A 20,950-nucleotide genomic window follows, 5' to 3' on the forward strand; every position below is an offset into this window, starting at 1 on the left:
TGAATGTGATCACTCTCCTGTAATGTTTTAGGGATTTGTTAAGAAAATACATATAATAAAGATGGATATGAGTGCTAAAAACAAACAAACAAAAAACCAAATGAACAAAAAAAAAACAAGAAGCTACTACTACATACCCATTAGGATAGCTCTTATTTTTATAAATTGGAAAATAATAAGTGTTGGTGAGGATATGGAGAAATTAGAACTCTGTTCATTGTTAGTGGGATGTGAAATGGTGCTGCCACTATGAAAACAGTTTGGTGGTTCCTCAAAAAATTAAGCATAGATTTACCATATGATCCAGCAATTCCACTTCTAGTATATACCCCAAACAATTATAAGCTGGGACTCAGAAACTTGTACACCAACGTTCATAGCAGCTTTATTCACAATAGCTAAAATGTGGAAACATTCCAAATATCCATTGACAGATGGATAAACAAAATGTGGTATATGCATATAATGGAATATTATTCAGCCTTTAAAAGAAATGAAATTCCGATACAAGCTACAACATGGATAAACTTTGAAAACATTATGCCAAGTGAAAAAAACAAAAACAAAACAGATACCAAAGGACGAATATTGTATAATTCCGTTTATATGAGGTACCTAGAATAGGCAAATTCATAGAGACAGAAAGTAGAGTAGAAGTTGTCAGGGACTAGGGGGAGTGGGAAATAGGGGAATAATTGCACATTTTATTGTGTAGAGGAGGTCTGAGCATGCAGACATACATACAGAGTCAAATAGACCTGGGCTTAAATTAAGTATTGGCTCTGCCATTTACTAGATGTGTGACATGGGTCAAGTTAATTAACTTTTTAAAATTTCAGTTTACTCATCTGAGAAGAAAAAAAAAAAACCAGGATCACAGTCACACGAAACTCACCCAGCAATTGTGAGGATTAAATGAGATAATGCATATAGAGCACTTAGCAAAGAGCTTAGAACCTAATAAGTACTCAATGAATTTTATCTATTATTAATCTTAGAACAATTCTTGCCACAAAACTCAATAAATTTCTGTTGAAGAAATGCTTGCAACTGCATATTTGTTATAATAAGGAAATTGAAGTTTTAGTTAGGGGAGGGGGAGGAGGACTTGAGAGAGGGTAGGTCCAGAAGGACTTATTGGAAAGACAGCAATGTGACAGAACAGAACCCAGAAATATACTCTGTAGGTATTTGACAACATGGTAGTATGTATATGACAGGTTTTTATTTGCATATCAGTGCTACTTCTGGGATCAGTTCTCCCCTATCAAGAAAAATCATAATTCATGTCCTTTCCTTTTTTGCACTCTTCATTCTTTTCTTCCTTAAGAAGGGGCTGGAAATCTGGCAATAAAGGAAAAATTACATGTGTATGCCCGTGTGTTAATTTTTGCCGCCTTCCATGAAACTCATCATATTTTATGCATTTGATATATACTTCAAATCAAGCTTGGCACATTAGATTCTCAATTAACATTTGTCAGATGACTGAATTTATAAGTGAGCATTTACTCGTTATGTTCCTCTCCTCCACCCGTAGGGATGCTTCCTATGACCCTATTTTTATTTATCTAATATTTATATCTGATTCTCTTTTTAAAAGGTTTTGAAGCAGCTTTCAGTATTTCTTATCACACAAGGTAAAAATAATCAGAGAATTGGGAGAAACTATGGTAATTTAAGATAAGTGAAACATCAACATATACCAATAAAGTTCACAGTTGTTAGAGGTGGGTCGCAAAATGGTTTCTGAGTGTCCCAGCAGCCATCACAAGAAAAGGTAATTCCATAATTCATATCGTCTATATGATTCAAAACACACAATTACTCTGATATTTCAGTTACTGAAAATGGAATATTTTTCTTTGAATTTTTATTAAAGAATTATTTTTGATGTAGTAAATGCCTTCAAGAATATTATACAGTCAAAGAAAAGAGAATTTTATTGGTCTATTTGTATTAAAATCCTCGATGTAGCCCCGCGACATAACGCCAAAGTAAGGATCAGCAGATGGATTCTAAAAGGATCCGAAACGATTTTGTCTAGGTTTGAAGCTCTTATCCAGAAAAAATTATTGTATAATAGTCTTCCAAAAATATATATTCTTTACAATTAATTTTAGATAAGTGTTAGGCAATAGATACTTCGTGCTATAATCTCTAATAGTCGCCCGTACTGTCATTAATATTATCCCTATGTCTTTAAGGAGGATACCTTTGACATCATTTTTATGAAAGTTCTGGAACCTTTCAGGTCACGTGACTGAACCGGGAGCCATTTTAAGACTCCAACGAGGTAGAACATGGAGTACCCTGAGGGACAGCCCCCTGAACTCTCAGCAAGTGATTCAACACCAGCAACTTCAACATCAGCAGTAAAGAGTTTCCAAAATCTCCAAATTCTTGTCGACTATGGAGCTGAAACTGCCGATGATCCAAGTGCCAAAACTGCCAGCGACCAAGGCACCCAAAATCCCGCCGACCATGGCGCCCAAGCTGATGCCGGCAACGGCACCCAGGCTGCTGCCAGAACTCTGGGAGTCTTACTGGAGGGGATAGGTAAGTGTCTTTACATTCCTGTCATCCCTCCCAAAAAAGTTAAGGATTTTTTTGGAGGAAACAAACTGCTAGAAGTATATTTGAACTGTGTGACACCCCTTTAGGATAAAAAAGTGGTGTAACTTGTATTCCTCTCCAAAAGATGTAAAATAATGACTGTGGAGGAGAGGAAGCGGCTAATATGTTAGAGTAGTTTGGGTGCGGATTCTAGTCATTTAATAGGTTGGAGCGGTGGTGTGTTTGTCACCAGGCGAGGTCGCCTCGCCGAGACAAATCGCTCCAACTTAACAGATCTGAGGAGTAACCGGATGTGGCGCCCTTTACAAGTATCACTGTGCACTGGTAAATGCTCTGTGGCCGCCCCGAAGGCTGCCTCTGTGTCAAGGGAATTTGTTCGGAAGCTTTGTTCCGGGAGGTCTCCGAGTGGCCGCGTCCGCGTCACGCAAAGCGCCCCTCGAGCCTTTCCGCCTGGGCACGCGGCGACCTCGCCGCCGCCTCGAGGCCATTAGCCTGTCTGCTCTGCCCGGCAGCCGTGGAGGCGTGGCGAGGCGGGGAGGGGCGGCGCGCGCGGCCCCTACCTGTCGCTGCACAGTCCACCCGCCGCCTGCCGTCCGACTCCACGGCCCGTCGCCCAGGAGCCCGGCACGTCTCCACCGGAACCCCCGGGGCAGAGAGGCGGGTACCCACACCTGCGCGGCCTTTCCGGTGCTGGCGCGAGTCAGCGGAGTTGAGGGTGAGTAGGGGTCGGAGAGGGGGGCCGGGGAGGGCTCCCGGGGCGGGTCAGCGCCCTGCGCCAGCGCACCTTGCTTCCCTTCCTTGGCCACCTTAACGGCAAGGCTGGGACCCGTTAATTTTCCTGGGAAATGGGATCAAAGTCTAGGAGCTGGACTCTCCCCTTGGAAGCTTAGTGCCCCTAGAATAAGGATGGAGTGGCTGTTGCCTCGAAACTGCAGCCAGCGGCTATGAACTTGAGAAAAATGCCTCTTTCTGCTGGTGCCGATTTGTGCCGCCTGGACCATACTGTCAAGCGCCTTCCAGCTAACTATAATTCTAATTCCAAATCTAATTCCACCGACGCGAGATGGAACTGGGACGGGGGTGAAAGTGGAGAGCGGTCCTGTTAATTTAATTAGGTATTAAAGAGTGCTTGCTGGAAAAAAAGTACATGCCTTTTCTTAAATACAGTACAACCTGTTCATTGGCTAAATGCAGGTAACAAATTTTAAAAAAAATATTAAAAACTAATTTCAGGCAGTGTTGTCCACCTTCTCTGAAATAGTTTCGGTTTTAAATTCTTTCATGGGAGAGGAGTTGCCAGAAAGGCATTGAAATGAACAAAATGCCCTAGTCTTAGTTCTGCTGAGAAATCTAAAAGTTACTACTGATGTGATAAAATCTTGCTTAGCAGCTCGTCCTCCAAATAATCTGTATTTCTCTTGCAAGTCTTACATGTTTGTTACTCTTTGTTCTGTTATGCAATGTTCCCAACCCCCAATTTTTTATTTAATTTGCTTTATTTTAATTAACTATCCTTCTTATGTTTACATTGTGCGTGTGTGTGTAACTGTATGAAGGAGGAAAAAAAGAAATGATTATCACAAATAATCTCTTCTTTTCTACTACTGGCCTCTCTTGTGTTTTCTATGATTTTCTGGTAGTTTCTGAAGTCATACTAAGGGACTGAAATCAAAATTGGTGAGTGATTTCACCATAAGAGGGTCTCAGACTTACGTATATGTGTTATTTAAAAAAAGATTTCACTGTTCTTAAATGATATCCAAATTCAAAACTCAGAGCCCAGTAAATAGTTTACAGAATTAGGAGCTGTACATTAATCTAACTTAAGGTATAAGATTTTATAACTTGATGTATAGTATAGTATTATGTCCTTAAAACATTAAAAAAAAATGTCAGGTTTCATATATGAACATTGCTTTCTTTCTACCTTTGAGAGAAAAAGTCCTCAGAAGTATGGGCCCCAAAACCTAAAATGCAAACCACTTCAGATATATCTCAAATAGATGGAAAATAAGATGAAAAATAAAGATTAACTTGGAGGGAATTATTCACTTTACAGAATGTGCAATATATAAATAGTTTTTAGGGGTATTTAAAATACTCATCGTAGTGGCCGTGCATAGAATGCATGAAATAAATGTTAATAATGAATAAATCAAATGTGATTTTATGTTCTTTCCTATCACCTTTCAGGAATGTGTGAGTCCCATGAAGTTAGGTGTACTCATATAGATACCCTAGCCATAAGAACTGAACTTTTCCCAAAGTAGCTCTGAGCTGTTTATGCTGGTTCTAGAGTCATAAAAAGCTGCCTGCTCTCCCATGGGCTTGTTAATTCCTACCAATCCATTAAAGTAAATGAAATATTGAAAATTAAGCTCTTGTTTTCCTTCTAATCATCATAGAACATTTTTGCCAGTGGTTTTAGGGTTGATTTCGGCCTTTGGTTGGCACACTTTCCTGCAGAGGTATGTAGTTTGCTTCAGTAGCCCCCACTGTGTTAATGAATTGCAGTCTTTTACCTGAGAGTCACTAAATATCATTAAAAAGACTAAGTCATGTTTCATAACAGCTCTGACTTCATTTGTTATCATGGTTTTTAGATTAATTTTGGAAAATCTGTACATATTGGAGAGGAGATAAAATGACTTTTAGAAATTATAAAAAAGTTATGTCAAATGTATTTCAGAAGGGTACACACACCATTCCAGTGAAAATTATGGGCAAGATTTTGTAATTTAACCAGTACTACCAGATATGGTCAGCAGAGGAAGTAAGGTGTTTTTGGTGACTTTCTGTTGGTTTTGTTTTTGTTTTCATGAACTCAAAAACAAGAGATGAGTAAAAGCCAGCATGAACCTCCTTATGAACTTGAGAACCAGTTTATATTGCGTCTGCCTCCGGTAAGAAACCCTTGTGTCTCAGAACAAATATCTTCAGTGCATAAGTATTTGATCTGCTTAGATTCTGTAGCATTTCTATTTTAGGTAGGCTATAAAAACTGAGAGCATTTGTTTCTCAGGAATCATGTTCTATTAAGAAGTCTTAGCCTAGTGTGTGCACTTTTAGCAGTATTTCTTTTGTCCCATACATACCACCTATTGTGTAGGTAGATTTCTTGACAAACAGCTGTGACAATGATGGATTCAGTCACTTATCACAGATGCTAACAGCCTGATCACTGGACAGCCAAAATAAGACTCTTCTAAAATCCTTTCTGTCACCTCAAAAGGGGCAGTGAGAAGGACCAGCACTGTGTCCTGCAAATTCATCACCATGCAAGGCTGTTGAAGCCCATCTCAATATTGTGTTAGATCCTCTTCCCCCATTGAGACCTGTATTCAACTATCATTTAGTCTATGAAAGCTATATTAAGTATGGGCTTCAGAAAGCTATTTCCCCAATTAGGGTTAATTAATATACTCAGTAAACTGCAGCTAAGCCTTTTCTTCCTTAGCAACTACAAATGAAGGGCAGCAGTGAGTGGCAGGAATATAGAGGTAGGAGAAGGCATTAACTGTAGCTACTAAAAGACAGAAATGAGATTAGAGTCAGTCTCATCCTAACTTGACTTGCACGATGCATGGTATCTCATGGTACATTGCATTGTTTCAAAAGTTTGGGAAGTTTAGGTTTTATTTAAGGGGCACTGTCTCTGAAATATCAATTCTATTAGCTTCCAAATAGACAATTCATCCTTCTGATTTGTCAATTTACCTCCTTTTTAGGAGCATGCTTCTACTGTCAGGGAGATGGTACATTCCGGAAGTGCTGCCATAAAGGATAAACTAAAAATTAATTTATCTCGTAAGTAGTTAATATCTATTCACCATACACTGAACAGTAATTTCTTAAGAGATTACTATGCGCCAGGCACTATGCTTGACTCTATGGATGCGACAAAGAATAAAATGTGCTCTCTGTCTTATGGATTCTAGGAGAGGCTTGAGTCACTCCCATCTCTTCTTTTAAAAAGGAAGGAAGAAAATATTATGCAACTCGTAATTGTCATAGTGTGTATAAGGAAGAACTTGGGGGTCAGCTGTGGGATTTGCATACTGCTGATTGTCTCATACATACAAGCTTTGTGACTTCTGACTAAGGGAACGACGAATATACTGTTCTTTGTTTGCAAAGGTGACATAGTTTTCTCTCTTTTTCAGTAACATTTTTTAGGTTTTGATGGAGTGACATAAACTGGAAAAAGAGCTTTATATACTCTGCGTTCTTTTCTCTGGGGAGTTACTAATTGCATACACAGTTGTGGTATTATAAAAATAGCAGGTTTCATTAAAAGACTAGTTTGTCCCACAGAAGTCTTCATTATTCAAACCCTAGGAGGGTTAAGAGTACATTGGGAAGATGTCAACTTTAATCTTTTCTGCTTCTCTTCAGCTGATGGACGTCATGCAGTTGTTGAGGTGGAAGATGTCTCACTAAATGCTAAGCTGGTTGACTTGCCTTGTGTTATCGGAAGCCTGAAAACTATCGATAACAAAACCTTTTATAAAACAGCAGATATTTCCCAGGTATGGACGAGTTTTCTTAATCTTCTAGCCCTCACATCCTTGCAGGTATCCCTTTCTCCCTCTTCTCTTTATTCAGTTCTCCTTTCCTCTTGGTGAATGGCTACCTGTCATTTCTAATTTCCAGCTCAATTGCACAGGAATATAGTGGTGTGTTCTGGTTTGGTGTTTGATCCATAACTTTTCACTACTTTATTTTATCCAAATAGCTCTTCGAGCCTCCTGTTTGTCATTTATAGTGACTTTAATTATTTGAACATCTGGGATTTTCTTTTGAACTTTCTGCTAAAGCAGTACACTGTTAACTGTGGAGGTTAACACTGATTCTTATTCACTATCTCTATTGTTGATTTCTTGTTTCCTTTCTAAATCAAAATGCTAAGATATATTTATTTTCAAAACATTCCTTCTGCAGTAGTAAGCACTCAAGCTAATAAAACACTCAGAGCCTGCATACAGTGCTGCCGAGACAGAAAGAGAATGAATATGAACATATATAATACTTGGTTTTCAGGAAATGCCAACTAACATTCTCCTTACTTCAATGCTCCAGGATTTCTAGTGGTAAGAATGATCACAATTCATTACTAACTCAAGGTTTGTGGCCATAGTCAACTTTTTTGTCTTCGTTAAATGTAGATGCTTGTGTGCACTACTGATGGTGATCTCCACTCTTCTCCGGAAGAACAAGTTACCTCTACTGATATTAAAGTAATTGGGGAAAATGAAAAGGAGAGACAGAAAAAATATGTCTGGAAGCATGGCAGTAAGTCACCAACCCCCTACTCATTCTGGCTGACTACATTTATCTGCTGAATCCTAATTACTTGTGATCCAGGGACCCGTTTACCACACTTAAGTGTTTGGTTCATTAGGCATCCAGACACTCTTTAAAGGAATGTCATGAGCCAGTAGTTTATGACATGACCTTTTTCCTTATCAAATTCAGACAGATATGTGACTATCATCAGTCTTATATTCATTTCACCATGTTGAATTTATTTTAGTTACTCCACCACTTAAGAATGTCAGAAAGAAAAGGTTCCGCAAAACAACAAAAAAGGTTAGTTGCATGCTATTTCTGTGTCTACTGGGTGTATTGGAAAAGGATTATGAGTGTAGGGAAAGGGAGACAGTCAGTTGGAGATTAATTTGTTCATTCATTTATATGTTCAATAAATGTTTACTGAGTGTGAGCTAAATGCCAGGCACTATGTGCTAGCAAACGGGAATATATAGTGCAAGATCTGGCTTTAAAGTGAACCCATCCAGAACCCGAGAATTGGGAATTGTGGTTATGTTCCTAATCTTACCTCAGACTTGTGGAGCCTTGGGTAAGCTACAGAATCACTGTGGCTTGGCTTTTTTTCTTAATCAAACTTTTTTATTTTGAAATAATTGTAGATTCCCATGGAGTCATAAGAAATAAAAGAGAGATACTGTGTACCTTTACTCAACTTTTGCCATCGTAACTTTTTTGCAAAATTATAGTACAATTTTACAAGCAGGAAATTGACTATTACAATTCACCAATCTTATTCAGATTTCTCCAATTTTACTTGTACTCTTTTGTGTGCGTGTGTGTTTATTTCTGTGCAGTTTTGTCCTATGTGTATGTTCATGTAGCCACTTAGAGTCAAGATACTAAACAGTTCTGTTACCAGAAACATCTCTCATCTTGCCCTTTTATAGCCATATTCACCTCCCACCTACCCTACAGCCCTAGTCTCTAACCCCTGGCAATCTCTAACATGTTCTCTATCTCTGTAATTTTGTCATTTCTGTAATATATAAATGGAATCATACAATGTATAACATTTGAAACTGGCTTTTTTTTCCCACTCAGCATAATTTCCTTAATATCCATGCAAGTTGTTGCATGTATCAAGAGTTCATACCGTTTTATTGCTGAGTAGTATTCCATGGTATGAATGTACCACAGTTTAACTGTTCACCGATTAAAGGACATCTGTGTTGTTTCCAATTTTTGATAATTATAAATAAAGCTGTGAGCAGGTTTTTGTGTGAATATAAGTATTCATTTCTTTGGGATAAATGCCCAGGAGTGCAATTGCTGTGTTATATGTTCATCACATGTTTAGTTTTATAAGAAACTACCAGACTGCTTTCCAGAGGGGCTGTACCATTTTACATTCTCACCAGCAATGTATGTTGATCTAATTTCTCTGTATTCTCACCAGCATTAGGTGTCATTGCTATTTTTTACTTTAGCCATTCTGATAGATGTATCACTATTCATTATGGTATTAATTTGCATTTCTCTGATGGATAATGATGTTGAACATCTTCTCATGTGCTTATTTGCCACCTGTATATCCACTGAGTGGAATGTCTGTTCATGCTTTTTGCCCATTTTCTAAATGGATTTATTTTAATTATTGCGTTTTGAGAGTTCTTTTTATGTTTTAAATACTAGTCCTTTGTCATGTATCTGGTTTGCAAATATTTTCTCCCAGTCTGTAACTGGTCTTTTCATCTTTTTCACAGAGTCTTTCAGAGAGCAAAAGTTTTTGTTTGATGAGATCCAGTTTATTGATTTTTCCTGTTAAAGATCTGGCTTTTTGTGTCAAATCTATGAACTCTTTGCCTAGCCCAGATCTTGAAGATTTTCTCCTATTTCTTTTTTTCTAAAAGTTTTACATTTTACATTTAAACCTGCAATCCATCTTTGAGTTAATTTTGTAAAAGGTGTGAGGTTTAGTGCACGGTTATTTACTTGTTTGTTTGTTTGTTTGTTTGTTTGTTTGCCTTTGCATGTCCAGTTGTTTTAGCTCCATTTGTTAAAAAGGCTGTCCTTCTTCCATTATATTGCTTTTGTATCTTTGTCAAAAATAGGTTGGGCATATTTGTGTTAGTCTTTTTCTGGGTTCCCTGTTCTGTTCCATTAATATATGTGTTGCTCTCTCCAGTGATATCACAATATAGTGATACAGTAAGTCTTGAAATCAGGAAGGCTGTTCACACTTTATTTTTCTTTGTCAAAATTGTTTTAACCATTCTAGAGCCTATACTTTTCCACATCAATTTTAAAATAAGTTTGTTTATAGAAAACCTTGTTGGAATTTTGGTAAGAATTGCATTAAACTTAGAGATTAATTTGGGGAGAATTGACATCTTTACTATGTTGTCTTTCAGTCTGTGAACACGATTGTCTTGGCTTTCATACTGTCAGTCAACAGCATTCATTGAGTGACTGCTAAATGTAAACTTAGGAATGTTTTTAGAACTATTTAAGCTTTAGTGAAGTAGGACATTCATACTATAACTTCATTGTTTATTGTGATTTATTTCTTAGGAGGTTGATTTCAACCAAGTCGAAGAAGTCAGCTTTACTGAGGTAGAGTGGTCATTATATAACTTTATTGTTTACCTTTAGTGTGTTTTATTTCATAGCTCATTAATTTCAAATAAATTAAATAAATTATAAAGGTTACTTTCAAGCCTTCCTTCCTACCTCTAACTCTCACTCCCATACACATACACTAAATTTGATTTACTGAAGAATGAATTCATTGTTTAATGTCTGATAACTCCTAGAGGAAAAGATACATCATGGTCAGTGACCATGTGTATTCTAATCTGCTTTTATTCTGTGATACTTATTTAGAAAGCCTTTTCTTGGAAGCCAGGGTTCACTTTTACCAGCAGTTGTTTGCAACTGCTTATTCCCCCTCAAAATTCTAATTTCTATTTGTGGCATGATGAATTGGTTGCTGTGGAGATAATTGTCTAAAACTAGATTTAAGGGAGAATATGTAGCTAAGACCCAGTTTTTATAGGAAAATCTCTAATAATAAAGATGTGGGGAAGTGGACTCTGGGAATTTGTATCTTTAAACCAAATTACTTCTAAAAAAACAAATAAGGAATTATAGTTTTTTACCAATGTGGGTCAAGGCAAATAATTAATAACTGAGGCCTAAGGGCTGCACCTCTGAGAGAGGTCTTTACCATAGAGTTGCAGATTGGAAAGATTAAATGTCACAAGTAATTTGATTGGGAAAAAAAAATAAGCTTATTGTACAAATCTAGATCCTGGTCAAAGATTCCTTCATATTTAGCATTACTTGAAGTAGAAATTTGGCTGGGTGGATATCTTAAAGAGGGCTTATTATTTGAATTCATTCATATGTAGGAAAAGGGCAATTCTGCAAAACGCAGGGTAATAAATGACATGACTGATATTCTCCCTTCCGCCACTCTGATTCAGTACATTGACTCTCCTGATGTGGAAAAAGAAGTGAAAAGACTACTGTGTTCAGATGCTGAAGCTGTCAGTGCCCGTATCCTTTTATACTAAATATGTTCTGCATAGTCTGTTCCACCCCATATGCACTAGTTGACAAGCCCTCACTTCTGGTATTTGCATGCCAATTTTGATATGTAGAACTTAAGATTTTTGGAAATGTTGTTTTCTATCTGAGAACAGTAAATTCACATAATAGAAATTTATTTACTTGTGTAATTCAATATAAGGCACTTCTCCATACTGGGAATCCAGATACAAATGGCCTGAAGTTGGACTAAATTAAATAGCATTTTCAGCCGGAGAGCCTTTTCCCTTTCAATGGGGCCTTCTTCTTTCTTTCTGTTTTTTTTTTTCTTTGACTACCCCTTCTTTCAGGATGGGAAGTCATTGCCGAAGGTGAATCCAAGGAAATAGAAAGTCACGGTTCCATTCCAGATGCAAGTGGCTATAAACAGGGTCATAGCTCATCAGGTACATTAATAAAAGCAAAGTAGGAGCTTCAGAGAAGATAGGTGTTGACTGTATGTAAGACCATTCTCCATAGACTTACAGGCCAATCACAGAAAAAGGATGCCTTTGCCCTCTTTCCTCTTATTGGTCCCTCACTATTTTAGAGATTCTAATCTCCCATCAATCCCTGGCATTCTAAATTGCTATGATCCCTTAGATTCTCTAAATATCTTGATCATTGAGTGCATGAATGAATGTTATGATGTTTTGCATTTCCTGTCCTTGTTTTTTGAAGAGAATAATCTTTCTACAAGAAAAATTATTTATAAATTTCATTGGCTGCCCAGGAAATTTTAAGGGAAGGAGTATAATTGCAGCTGGAGTGGGAATCATTGAAAACTTTCAGATAGTTTCACCTTCCTCTTGCTTAAAACCAGTAGAATATGATATGTTTCGGGAGAAGCTCAGTGATTCTAGCAGCAGCGATGATGAGGATGAGGATGATGATGATGAGAGTGATGATGATGATGGTGATGATGATGATAAAGAGGAGGAGGATGACACTGATGATGAGGATGAAGAGGAGGAAGATTATTATGAAGAGAATCTGCAAAGGGAGCTACAGGCCAAGTTAATTGGATCTGCCCAGTATGAGGCAAAGGAAGGAGCCAGTTCAATAGGTAAGTTAGAAGAAAAATAAAGGGATGGGACAGAGTGGGTGGCAGTGCTAAAAATTGACTCTAAATACACATTAGATGCTAGAGTGAGTTTGAGAAGTTATTGCTTAGATGTGTAGTGGACTTTTAGTTGATTTGAAAATTGTTCCAATAGTTCAGGCTATGTTTAGATACATAAAGTTTCTGTCTGTCTCTGTCAGTCATGGAAATTCAGAAGCAGATTCATTACTTGGAGAAAAAGCTCCGAGAGGTTCAATGCAGAGCACAAAGACAGAAGGAACTCATCATGAAAGTGGAAAACCTGACACTCAAGGTAAATTCTTGGCTGTTATAAAGATATTTTGGCATCTTTCAAAATTACATCTTTGTGTTTCCACTCATGTCATCTCTTTGCAGCATTCTCGTTCACTCGTGAACTTAAACAACCTCTTAGAAACCCCTAATAATAGATATCCCTATTTCCTTTTACCTGAGTGATTTTGATCATCTCATATAAGCAGTTTTGGGGAAGTGACCAGGAGACTTGAGATAATTGCCAATATCGAGCATTTCTTATGTGAAAGAGCTAAGCATTTTACATGCATCATCTCATTTCATCTTCATATCCCTGAATACAGGTATGGTCACTATTCCAATTTTATAGATAAGGAATTGAAATTCAAAGAGGTTAAGTAACTTGCCAAAGACCATAGTAAGTGCTAGAGCATAGATTTAACCCTGTCGTTTGTACCAAAATGTATTCATTGCAATAAAAGAGAATTAACTAAATTTATTTTGAAAAAATTTTAAAATAAATTTATTTATTTAAATTAGTTTCAAGTATACAGTACATTGGTTAGACATCTATAATGTTCATAAAACAATCCTCCAGTGGCTCCCTCCCTCTCTCAGCCCTCCACTTAGCCATCGTATTAATGTTAACTGCATTCTCTCTTCCATGCTCCCTGTGCCCAACTATCAACTACTAATTTGTACTTCTTTAACCCTTCACCCCATTCTCCCAGCCTCCCAACCCCCCTCCCCTCTGTCCCTCACCAAATCGTCCACTATATTTGTGAGTCTGTTTTTGATTAGTTTGTTCTTTTTGTTCCTTAGATACCACATATAAGTGAAATCATATGGTATCTTTCTCTGTCTGACTTATTTCACTCAGCATAATAACCTCTAGGTCCATCCATGTCATTGCAAATGGTAGGATTTCATTTTTTTTATTGGCTGAGTAATATTCCATTGTATATCTGAACCTTAATTTTTTTATCCAATCATCTTTTGATGGGCATTTAGGTTGCTGCCATATCTTGCCTATTGTAAATTGTGCTGCCATGAATATTGGGGTGCATAGATCTTTATGAATTATTTGTTTTGGTTTTCTTTGGATCAATACCCAGAAGTGCAATTGCTGGGTCAAAAGGTATATCCATTTTTAATTTTTTTGAGGAACCTCCATACTGTTTTCCATAGCAGCTGTACCAATTTGCAATCCCACCAACAATTAGGAGGGTTCTCTTTTCTCCTCATCCTCACCAACACTTGCTGTTTTTTGATTTATTGATGATAGCCATTCTGACAGGTGTGAGGTGATATCTCATTGTGGTTTTAATTTACATTTCTATGATGATTAGTGACCTTGAGCATCTTTTCATATGTCCGTTAGCCAACTGTATTTCCTCTTTGGAGAAGTATCTGTTCAGGTCTTCTGTCTATTTTTTAACTGGACTGTTTGTTTGTTTGTTTTTATTTTTAAATTTTATGATGCATGCTTGAACAAAAATAAATATCTTGCTTTATTTTTATTAATACACATCAACAAAAGGAGAATGTATTTTTACTCCATGTTTGCTTTTCTCCTTATAGTGAGGGAAATTCTGAAGCATCTGGATAATTTCTTACCAGATTTCATATTTTTTAGAGCTGTAGTCATTGAAGAATAGAAACTTGACGTGAAACTATACCTATTTAAAGTGTTGTCTTTTAGAATAACCAAGTGAGACAATAGATATGGACATACTTTGAAAGATACAGATATATGATATTGTTATGATTGCTGTCGCATGCAGTACTAGTTAGGAATGGTAATATTCTGCCCTAGTGCAGAGAAGTGAAGGAATCGGCACTAAATTCCAAGCTAGCTTTTTTAAATAGTTCACCACAGTTAAAGGATTTGTGCTAAACTAGAAAAAGGCATTTCAACCATTTATTTTAGGACAAGAAAAAAAATGCTGTATAGGGTGTATAAAATCAAGTTGATGATATTGTAGTTAGAAGGTGCCGTTTTTATACTCTAAATTCTTTAAAAAGAGTGTTCTTTTCTTGCAACTAAGGCCAAACTCTTTGTGTCTCTTGGTTCTTTTTTTTTTTTTTTTTTTGAGACTCAGAATTCATCATTTATACAATTTGTTTTCCAGACTCATTTATACTCCGTGCTGGAGCAGCTTAAGTTAGAGGAAAAACAAAAAAACGAGCAGGTAAGAAGTGTGTTTTCAAATCAACCAGAAAACATTTGATACGAAGAATACCCCACCCTACCCTCAATCTTGTTTCTGGCTCTTCTTTACAGAAATTGTAATGGCCAAGTCTTCTAAACGAGGGTAGCAAGCTGTAACAAGGTCTTTGTGAAAATTCACTTATTTAACAGATATTGAATGCCTATTACATGAAAAGCCCGGGATGTACATACAGTGTTGAATAAGACAGATACAATACTTGTCCTCATGGAGCTAACAGTCTAGCAGGGAAGATAGACAGTAAACAAATTATCATACAGATTTAAAGGTGTGAATCGTGAAGAAGTGCTGTGAAGTAGAAAAAGTCAATGGTGCTATTTGAATAGAGTCTTGAATTAAATGGGGAGAGGAGTCATGATCAGCCTTTCTGAGGATGTTATATTTAGGCTGAGATCTGAGGTATAAGTGCAGGCAAAGAGGGAATGAAGAGCTTCTTGGATGGAGCCCGTGCCAGGTACCACATTGGGAAAGAATTTGGCCTCTTTGAGGACCTCTGTAGTATTTAAAACAAGGATGAGGTTGGAGAGGTAGGCAGAAGCCATATTGTATGGTCCCTTGCAGGCCATGATAAGGAGGATGGGTTTTATTCTTTAGTGCAATTGAAGCCCTTGAAGAGTTCTAAGTAGGAGACCCACATTTAATTTAAACTTTTAAAAGATCACTGGTCCTTATCTGGAGAATGGATTGTAGAGGGGCAGGATTAAAAGGAAGGCCAGTTAGGAGGCTGGATAGTAGTCTAATAAGAGATCATGATAATTTGGACTAGGGTGGTGGGAATAGAGCTAGAAAGGATATAAATTTTTTAACTGCAATAAAAAGGTTTTATAACAGCTTTATTGAGATATAATTTACAAACTCTACAATTTACCCATTTAAATTGTATAATTCAATGACTTTTAGTTTATTCACAGAATTGTGCAACCATCACCACAGTCAATTTTAGAACATTTTCATTACCCCAAAGAAAACTGTACCCATTAGCATTCATTTCCCATTTCTTCTGGATCACTCTCCCCTCACCCCTAGGCAACCACTAATCTACTTTCTACTAGTCTACTTTGTCTATTTTGGCTATTCTATATAAAAGAAAACATATATAGTCTTTTGTGTCTCACTTCTTTCACTTAGCATAATGTTTTCAAAATTAATCCATGTTGTGGTATATATCAGTACTTCATTGTATGTCTGAATAATATTTCACTGTATGGATATACCACATTTTGTTTATCCACTCATCCATTGACAGACATTTGGGTTGTGTCCACATTTTGACAGTCATAAATAATGCTGCTACGAACATTCACATGTGAGAGAATGCATTTTAAAGGTAGGGTTGATGGGACTTGGGTCAATTACTGGATGTTGAAGGAGAAGGAAATGTTAAGGTTGTGTGCCAGGTATCTAACTTGAATGGCTATTATTTAAAGCCACAAGGGAGTGAGCAGAGTAAAAAGAGAATAGGGAAGTGTGTGATAAGTGAAGGTCAAGTAGCTGTATAGAAAATGTATGCTGACTCCAGCCTTATGCTGTTGAGGGTAATAATTTTAAAGACTGGAGGTCGTATTATGAATATGGGCTTAGCATGGGTCTCTTAAGGTAGAGATAATGGTGTACCCTATTCCCATCCTCATCCAGCAAGGCCAGGGGAATTCTTAAGTTCCATATATTCCCTTCCCCTCAGTAAATGACATATCCAAGTAGTGTTTATAAATAACCATTTGAGCAGTTAATGCCAAGATTGCTTTAGCACCCACTAAACATCTTTGTTATCATCAATGTAAGTAGTTAGTATTGGGGAGTGCTATTATCAACATAGAAAGATAGCTGTAAACTTTATTCACTCAGAGCCCTTTATATTAGCCCATTTATTCAATGAAGATTTATTGGGTGCTACTTTAAGCTAGGTTCTGCAGGAAGCTACAAAATATTTGCAACTCAATCTCTGCCTTCAATTGGGGAGAGATCCATGAAAAGGATAGGAATTGAAAGGAATGAGAGCTCACTCTTGCCCATGGAAATTAGGGAAGACTTCATGGAGAGATGGTGTTTGACTGGGGCCTTAAAATATAAGTAGGATTTTAATGAGATAGAGAAAGGAGGACATTCCATACAGAAAGTTGCAATCACAGTGGCTCAGAGGTAGTGATGCCAGGCTAAAGAGTTTAGATTTTTGATGTAGTTCATAATGAACCACCACAGCTTTTTTTTTTTTGACCTGGGAAGTAATGCAGGAAGATTTCTCTGCCAGAAGTATATAGGATAAATTTGAATAGAGAAAGACTAGAGGAAAGATGCAAGTAATAGAAGGAATCAGAACTCAACAATTGATTAGATTCATAGGATAAAAAGGGGAACAAAGAGGAGTCCAAAGCCTGGGCAACTAGAAAATGGTATGCCACTAACTGAAATGAAGACAACAGGAAAAGAATTATTGGGGATGGGGAATGGAGAAAATGATGAGTTGAGTTGGAAGCATGTTGACTTGGAAGTACTTGAAAATGGGAGTTTGGAGAATGGCTCATGTGTAGAAATGATCACTGAAGTTGTAAGGACAGGTGAAGTAGCCAGGTTGAGTGTTCAGCAATAAGTCTGAACGCAGGGAAAATTTTCCCTTTAGAGGGTGCTGGGAGGAGAAAGAGCCCATGAAAGAGAAAAAATTGGAGCAGTCAGTGGTTGTAATCATGGTCAGAATCCAAGTGAAAAGAACCTCTAAATTACTGCAAGTGGAAATTATAACAGTTTTCAGTAGATGGTGTGCAGTATAGGATCATTTTGTAATGCTCCATTCTTTCTATTTCACAGAATGAAAATCTACACTGGTATGGAGCTATCTAAATTGAATAACATTCAAAAACCACCTTTGTCCCAAAGACAGTATACTTCTCTGAGTGTTATTGATCATTTTGCCATTTCAAGTAAAAAATAAAATAAATCCTACACCACAAAAGGTTCAGGGCTTCTGACTCAGAAAGCATCAGGATAAGTAGAACACTGTCAGGCTTCTGACTGGTCAAGACTCTGAACCAGTTTCCAAGTATCTCATAATGTTGCAAGTAGCAGCAGCTAAGACCCTGTGTGTTCATTGAGACAAGAGGCTCTCCCAATTGCCTTTTCTTCTGACTCTTAGAATATGGCTACAGTGATCCTATCCCAATTGCCCCTACACTGAGCTGTGACCTCTGTACACTCTTCCCAAAAGTACAAATTCTTAACAGCAAGCATATTTAATTGTTTTAGCATATTCAATTTTAAAGCTTCCTTTGATAAGTTTGGCATAATAAAGGACAGTATCGTGGCCACAACATTGTGTATGCATTCTTGACTGCAGCACTGTTCTTTGGAACACCACAAGACTAAGATTAACTTATAAATGCCAAATTACAGTAGTTCTTTTTGGTTCATATAAATAAATTCTAGATCGATAATGGAGCTTAAGATTTCAGATGAATTTTTCTTGTTTTTTGTTTTTTGTTTTTTTTGCCTCTCCCTACAGATCATTTCCCTACAGGAAAAACTGAAATACTTTCTGAAGAAGTGACGAGAGCCTTCAGCCTGGCACATAAACCCTGGATTCCCCATCCAGACTGAAGAGTGCATGAAATTGTTATGTTTCTATTTATTTCATTCCCTTATGTTGAATCATTTTTATTTGTTGCTCTGAGCCTTTTTTTTTTTTTTGCTAATTACATTTGAAGTTTGTAGTCGTGTAGAAAGGAACAGAATATAAAAACGTAGTAGACCTAAAGAACCAACTCAACTATGGGACTTTGCTTCTCTTTATCAATTTGAGAATTACTTATATTGCTCTGTTCTATAGTGCCTTCAGATAATTCAGCCATGCTTGCCAAAGACAGTCTAGCCTGAAGACCATACAGCTGATTTGCATATATTTTAGCATTTTTGTCTTCTGTTTGCTTTAAATATTTCCTAAAACATAGAACAAATCAATTCATTTCTACCAAGGGCTAGGACTGGCCACAGTGAATTTAAATGCCTACCTCGTGGCAGCTAATAGGTTGTGTCCTGTCTCTGTTCAGCTAATAGGGGCTGCTTTCCTGCTCAGGGATTATTTCTTGCTGCTGCTCTTTGTTTTGCTGTTGTGTTTTTAGGACTGTGTCTGGTTATTTGCCAGCTATGGGACTAGAGCAGAGGTGGAATTCCGAGCTGTTGTTCTTATTCTGAGCCACTTCATCCTAACCCTCATCAGAAAAGGTTGGGAAAAACTAGATGCCTGTGAAGACTCCTTTAAAAACCCTAGGTGGGTTTGTTTTTTCAGCTATATCGTTAAGGTTTTCCACTCTGTATTCTTTAAGCAATAAATAAATTCCTCATTTTAAATGGATTGTTGTCACTTTATTAAACTTGTCATATAATCAGTGCACTCATATCCACACTGGAGGCAAGCAGTAAACTCCAAGATTAGGAAATGCCACAAGATGCTGTCAGTAAAGGAGTTCCGTCTAAAGAGCTATATTAGCCATAAGAAAAGATGAAACATTGCCATTTGTGACAACATGGTGGATCTTGACATAATCATGCTAAATGAAATAAGCCCCACGAGAAGTTGAGAACCATATGATTTCACTCATATGGGGATATAAAAAAAGCAACAAATGAACAAGACAAAGAAAAACTCATAGATACAACAGTTTAGTGGTTATCAGATGGAAAGGGAGTGGGGGGTAGATAAGAGTAAATGGGGTCAAATATATGGTGACAGAAGGAGATTTGACTTTGAGTGGTGAACACAATGCAATATACAGATGATGTATTGAAATCTATATAATTTTATTAACCAATGTCACCTTAATGAATAAAAAATAAAAGTAAAAAATTATTTAACTAATACTAAAAAATAGAACTCCTAGGATAATTCCTAATGAACTAAGCAAATCATCTCTTATTACTCATACAGCATTAGGATTTTGAGAGAGGGCAGAGAGAAGTGATAAAAATGGCAGCTTCAATATTTACATTGAATTCTCTCGTGATGGAAAAAATAGAAGGTTAGAGTCCCAGTTCTGCCACTCACCTTGGGCAAGTCCCTACACCTCTTAGGGCCTCTATTTCCTCATCTAGAAATCAAGTGTGATAACATTAGAACTAGTCCAGCTACACCCAGGTATGGTCCCAATTGATGAAGTTGGTATTGCCCTAGGAAATATACTCCCAAATTTTCTCTGCAACATTTAGTGCCCCCATTCCAAGTTGAAGTTAATAATCCAAGGGCAGAGAAGAGTAGGTCAATATGTATGGGCAGGGCCTATGGAGGAGGGATGAAGAGAAGGAATGCTTGGGGTTAATGGAGGGAAGAATTGAGGCTAAGGGAGATAGACATGTTAAGGGCAAACAAAGATAAGATTAAATGAGAAGTTAGAGGACAGCTTGAAAACCAAGATGATATAAAAATGATTTCCACTGCAGAAAATCAGAATTTAAAAGAGAAGAAAGAGAATGGGGAAAAGGAATTGACTGTCAGAGGCAGAAGGTGGGGAAGAGGCAGAGTTTGTAAAGAAGATGGGCCTTTCCAGATGAAGGAAGGCAGAGGACTGGAACAGAAACAGATAAAAAGTACCCTGGGGACATGGCTGGAGAGACTGAGGCCAGCGAGGGTGGCATATATGCTACAGGTGGCATCCGGGGGTGATAGAGGTAGAAGAGCCCTATCCAGCCTCTGTCTAATGCTGCTGCTGAAGAGCAACCGGAGCTCTGCTGAGAGGCATGAGGGAAAGGAAATAACAGGAAGGGGCAAGGTCAAATTCATATGTTTGCTGTACTCTTTCATTCCATGCTACCATGTCTCATTGTAACCCAAGGTAACTGCTTCAGCACTGCCTTCCAGTCCCCCAAGGCTTATTGCTGCCCTGACACTCCACCCCAACACACACACATGATATCTCATAAAGTTTTCTTTTTCTATAGCCCAGTGATTCTGACTTTTGCCTGT

The 20,950-nt window shown here is 37.5% G+C and overlaps 1 protein-coding gene across 1 annotated transcript; it reads left to right on the top strand.

The window, feature by feature from the left end:
* The first annotated feature begins 2,260 nt into the window (after positions 1 to 2,260).
* TAF7L (TATA-box binding protein associated factor 7 like) lies at positions 2,261 to 19,268 on the top strand. The gene is made up of 13 exons (XM_023525241.1): positions 2,261 to 2,559; positions 5,413 to 5,480; positions 6,306 to 6,384; positions 6,973 to 7,106; positions 7,743 to 7,869; positions 8,111 to 8,166; positions 10,420 to 10,461; positions 11,334 to 11,406; positions 11,748 to 11,843; positions 12,260 to 12,502; positions 12,700 to 12,812; positions 14,905 to 14,964; positions 18,497 to 19,268. The coding sequence occupies exons 1-13, from the start codon at positions 2,304 to 2,306 to the stop codon at positions 18,539 to 18,541; spliced, it is 1,392 nt and encodes a 463-aa protein (XP_023381009.1). The 5' UTR covers positions 2,261 to 2,303; the 3' UTR covers positions 18,542 to 19,268.
* The last annotated feature ends 1,682 nt before the right edge of the window (positions 19,269 to 20,950 follow it).

Source organism: Pteropus vampyrus, unplaced genomic scaffold, assembly GCF_000151845.1.
Source record: "Pteropus vampyrus isolate Shadow unplaced genomic scaffold, Pvam_2.0 Scaffold543, whole genome shotgun sequence".
Taxonomy (NCBI): domain Eukaryota; kingdom Metazoa; phylum Chordata; class Mammalia; order Chiroptera; family Pteropodidae; genus Pteropus; species Pteropus vampyrus.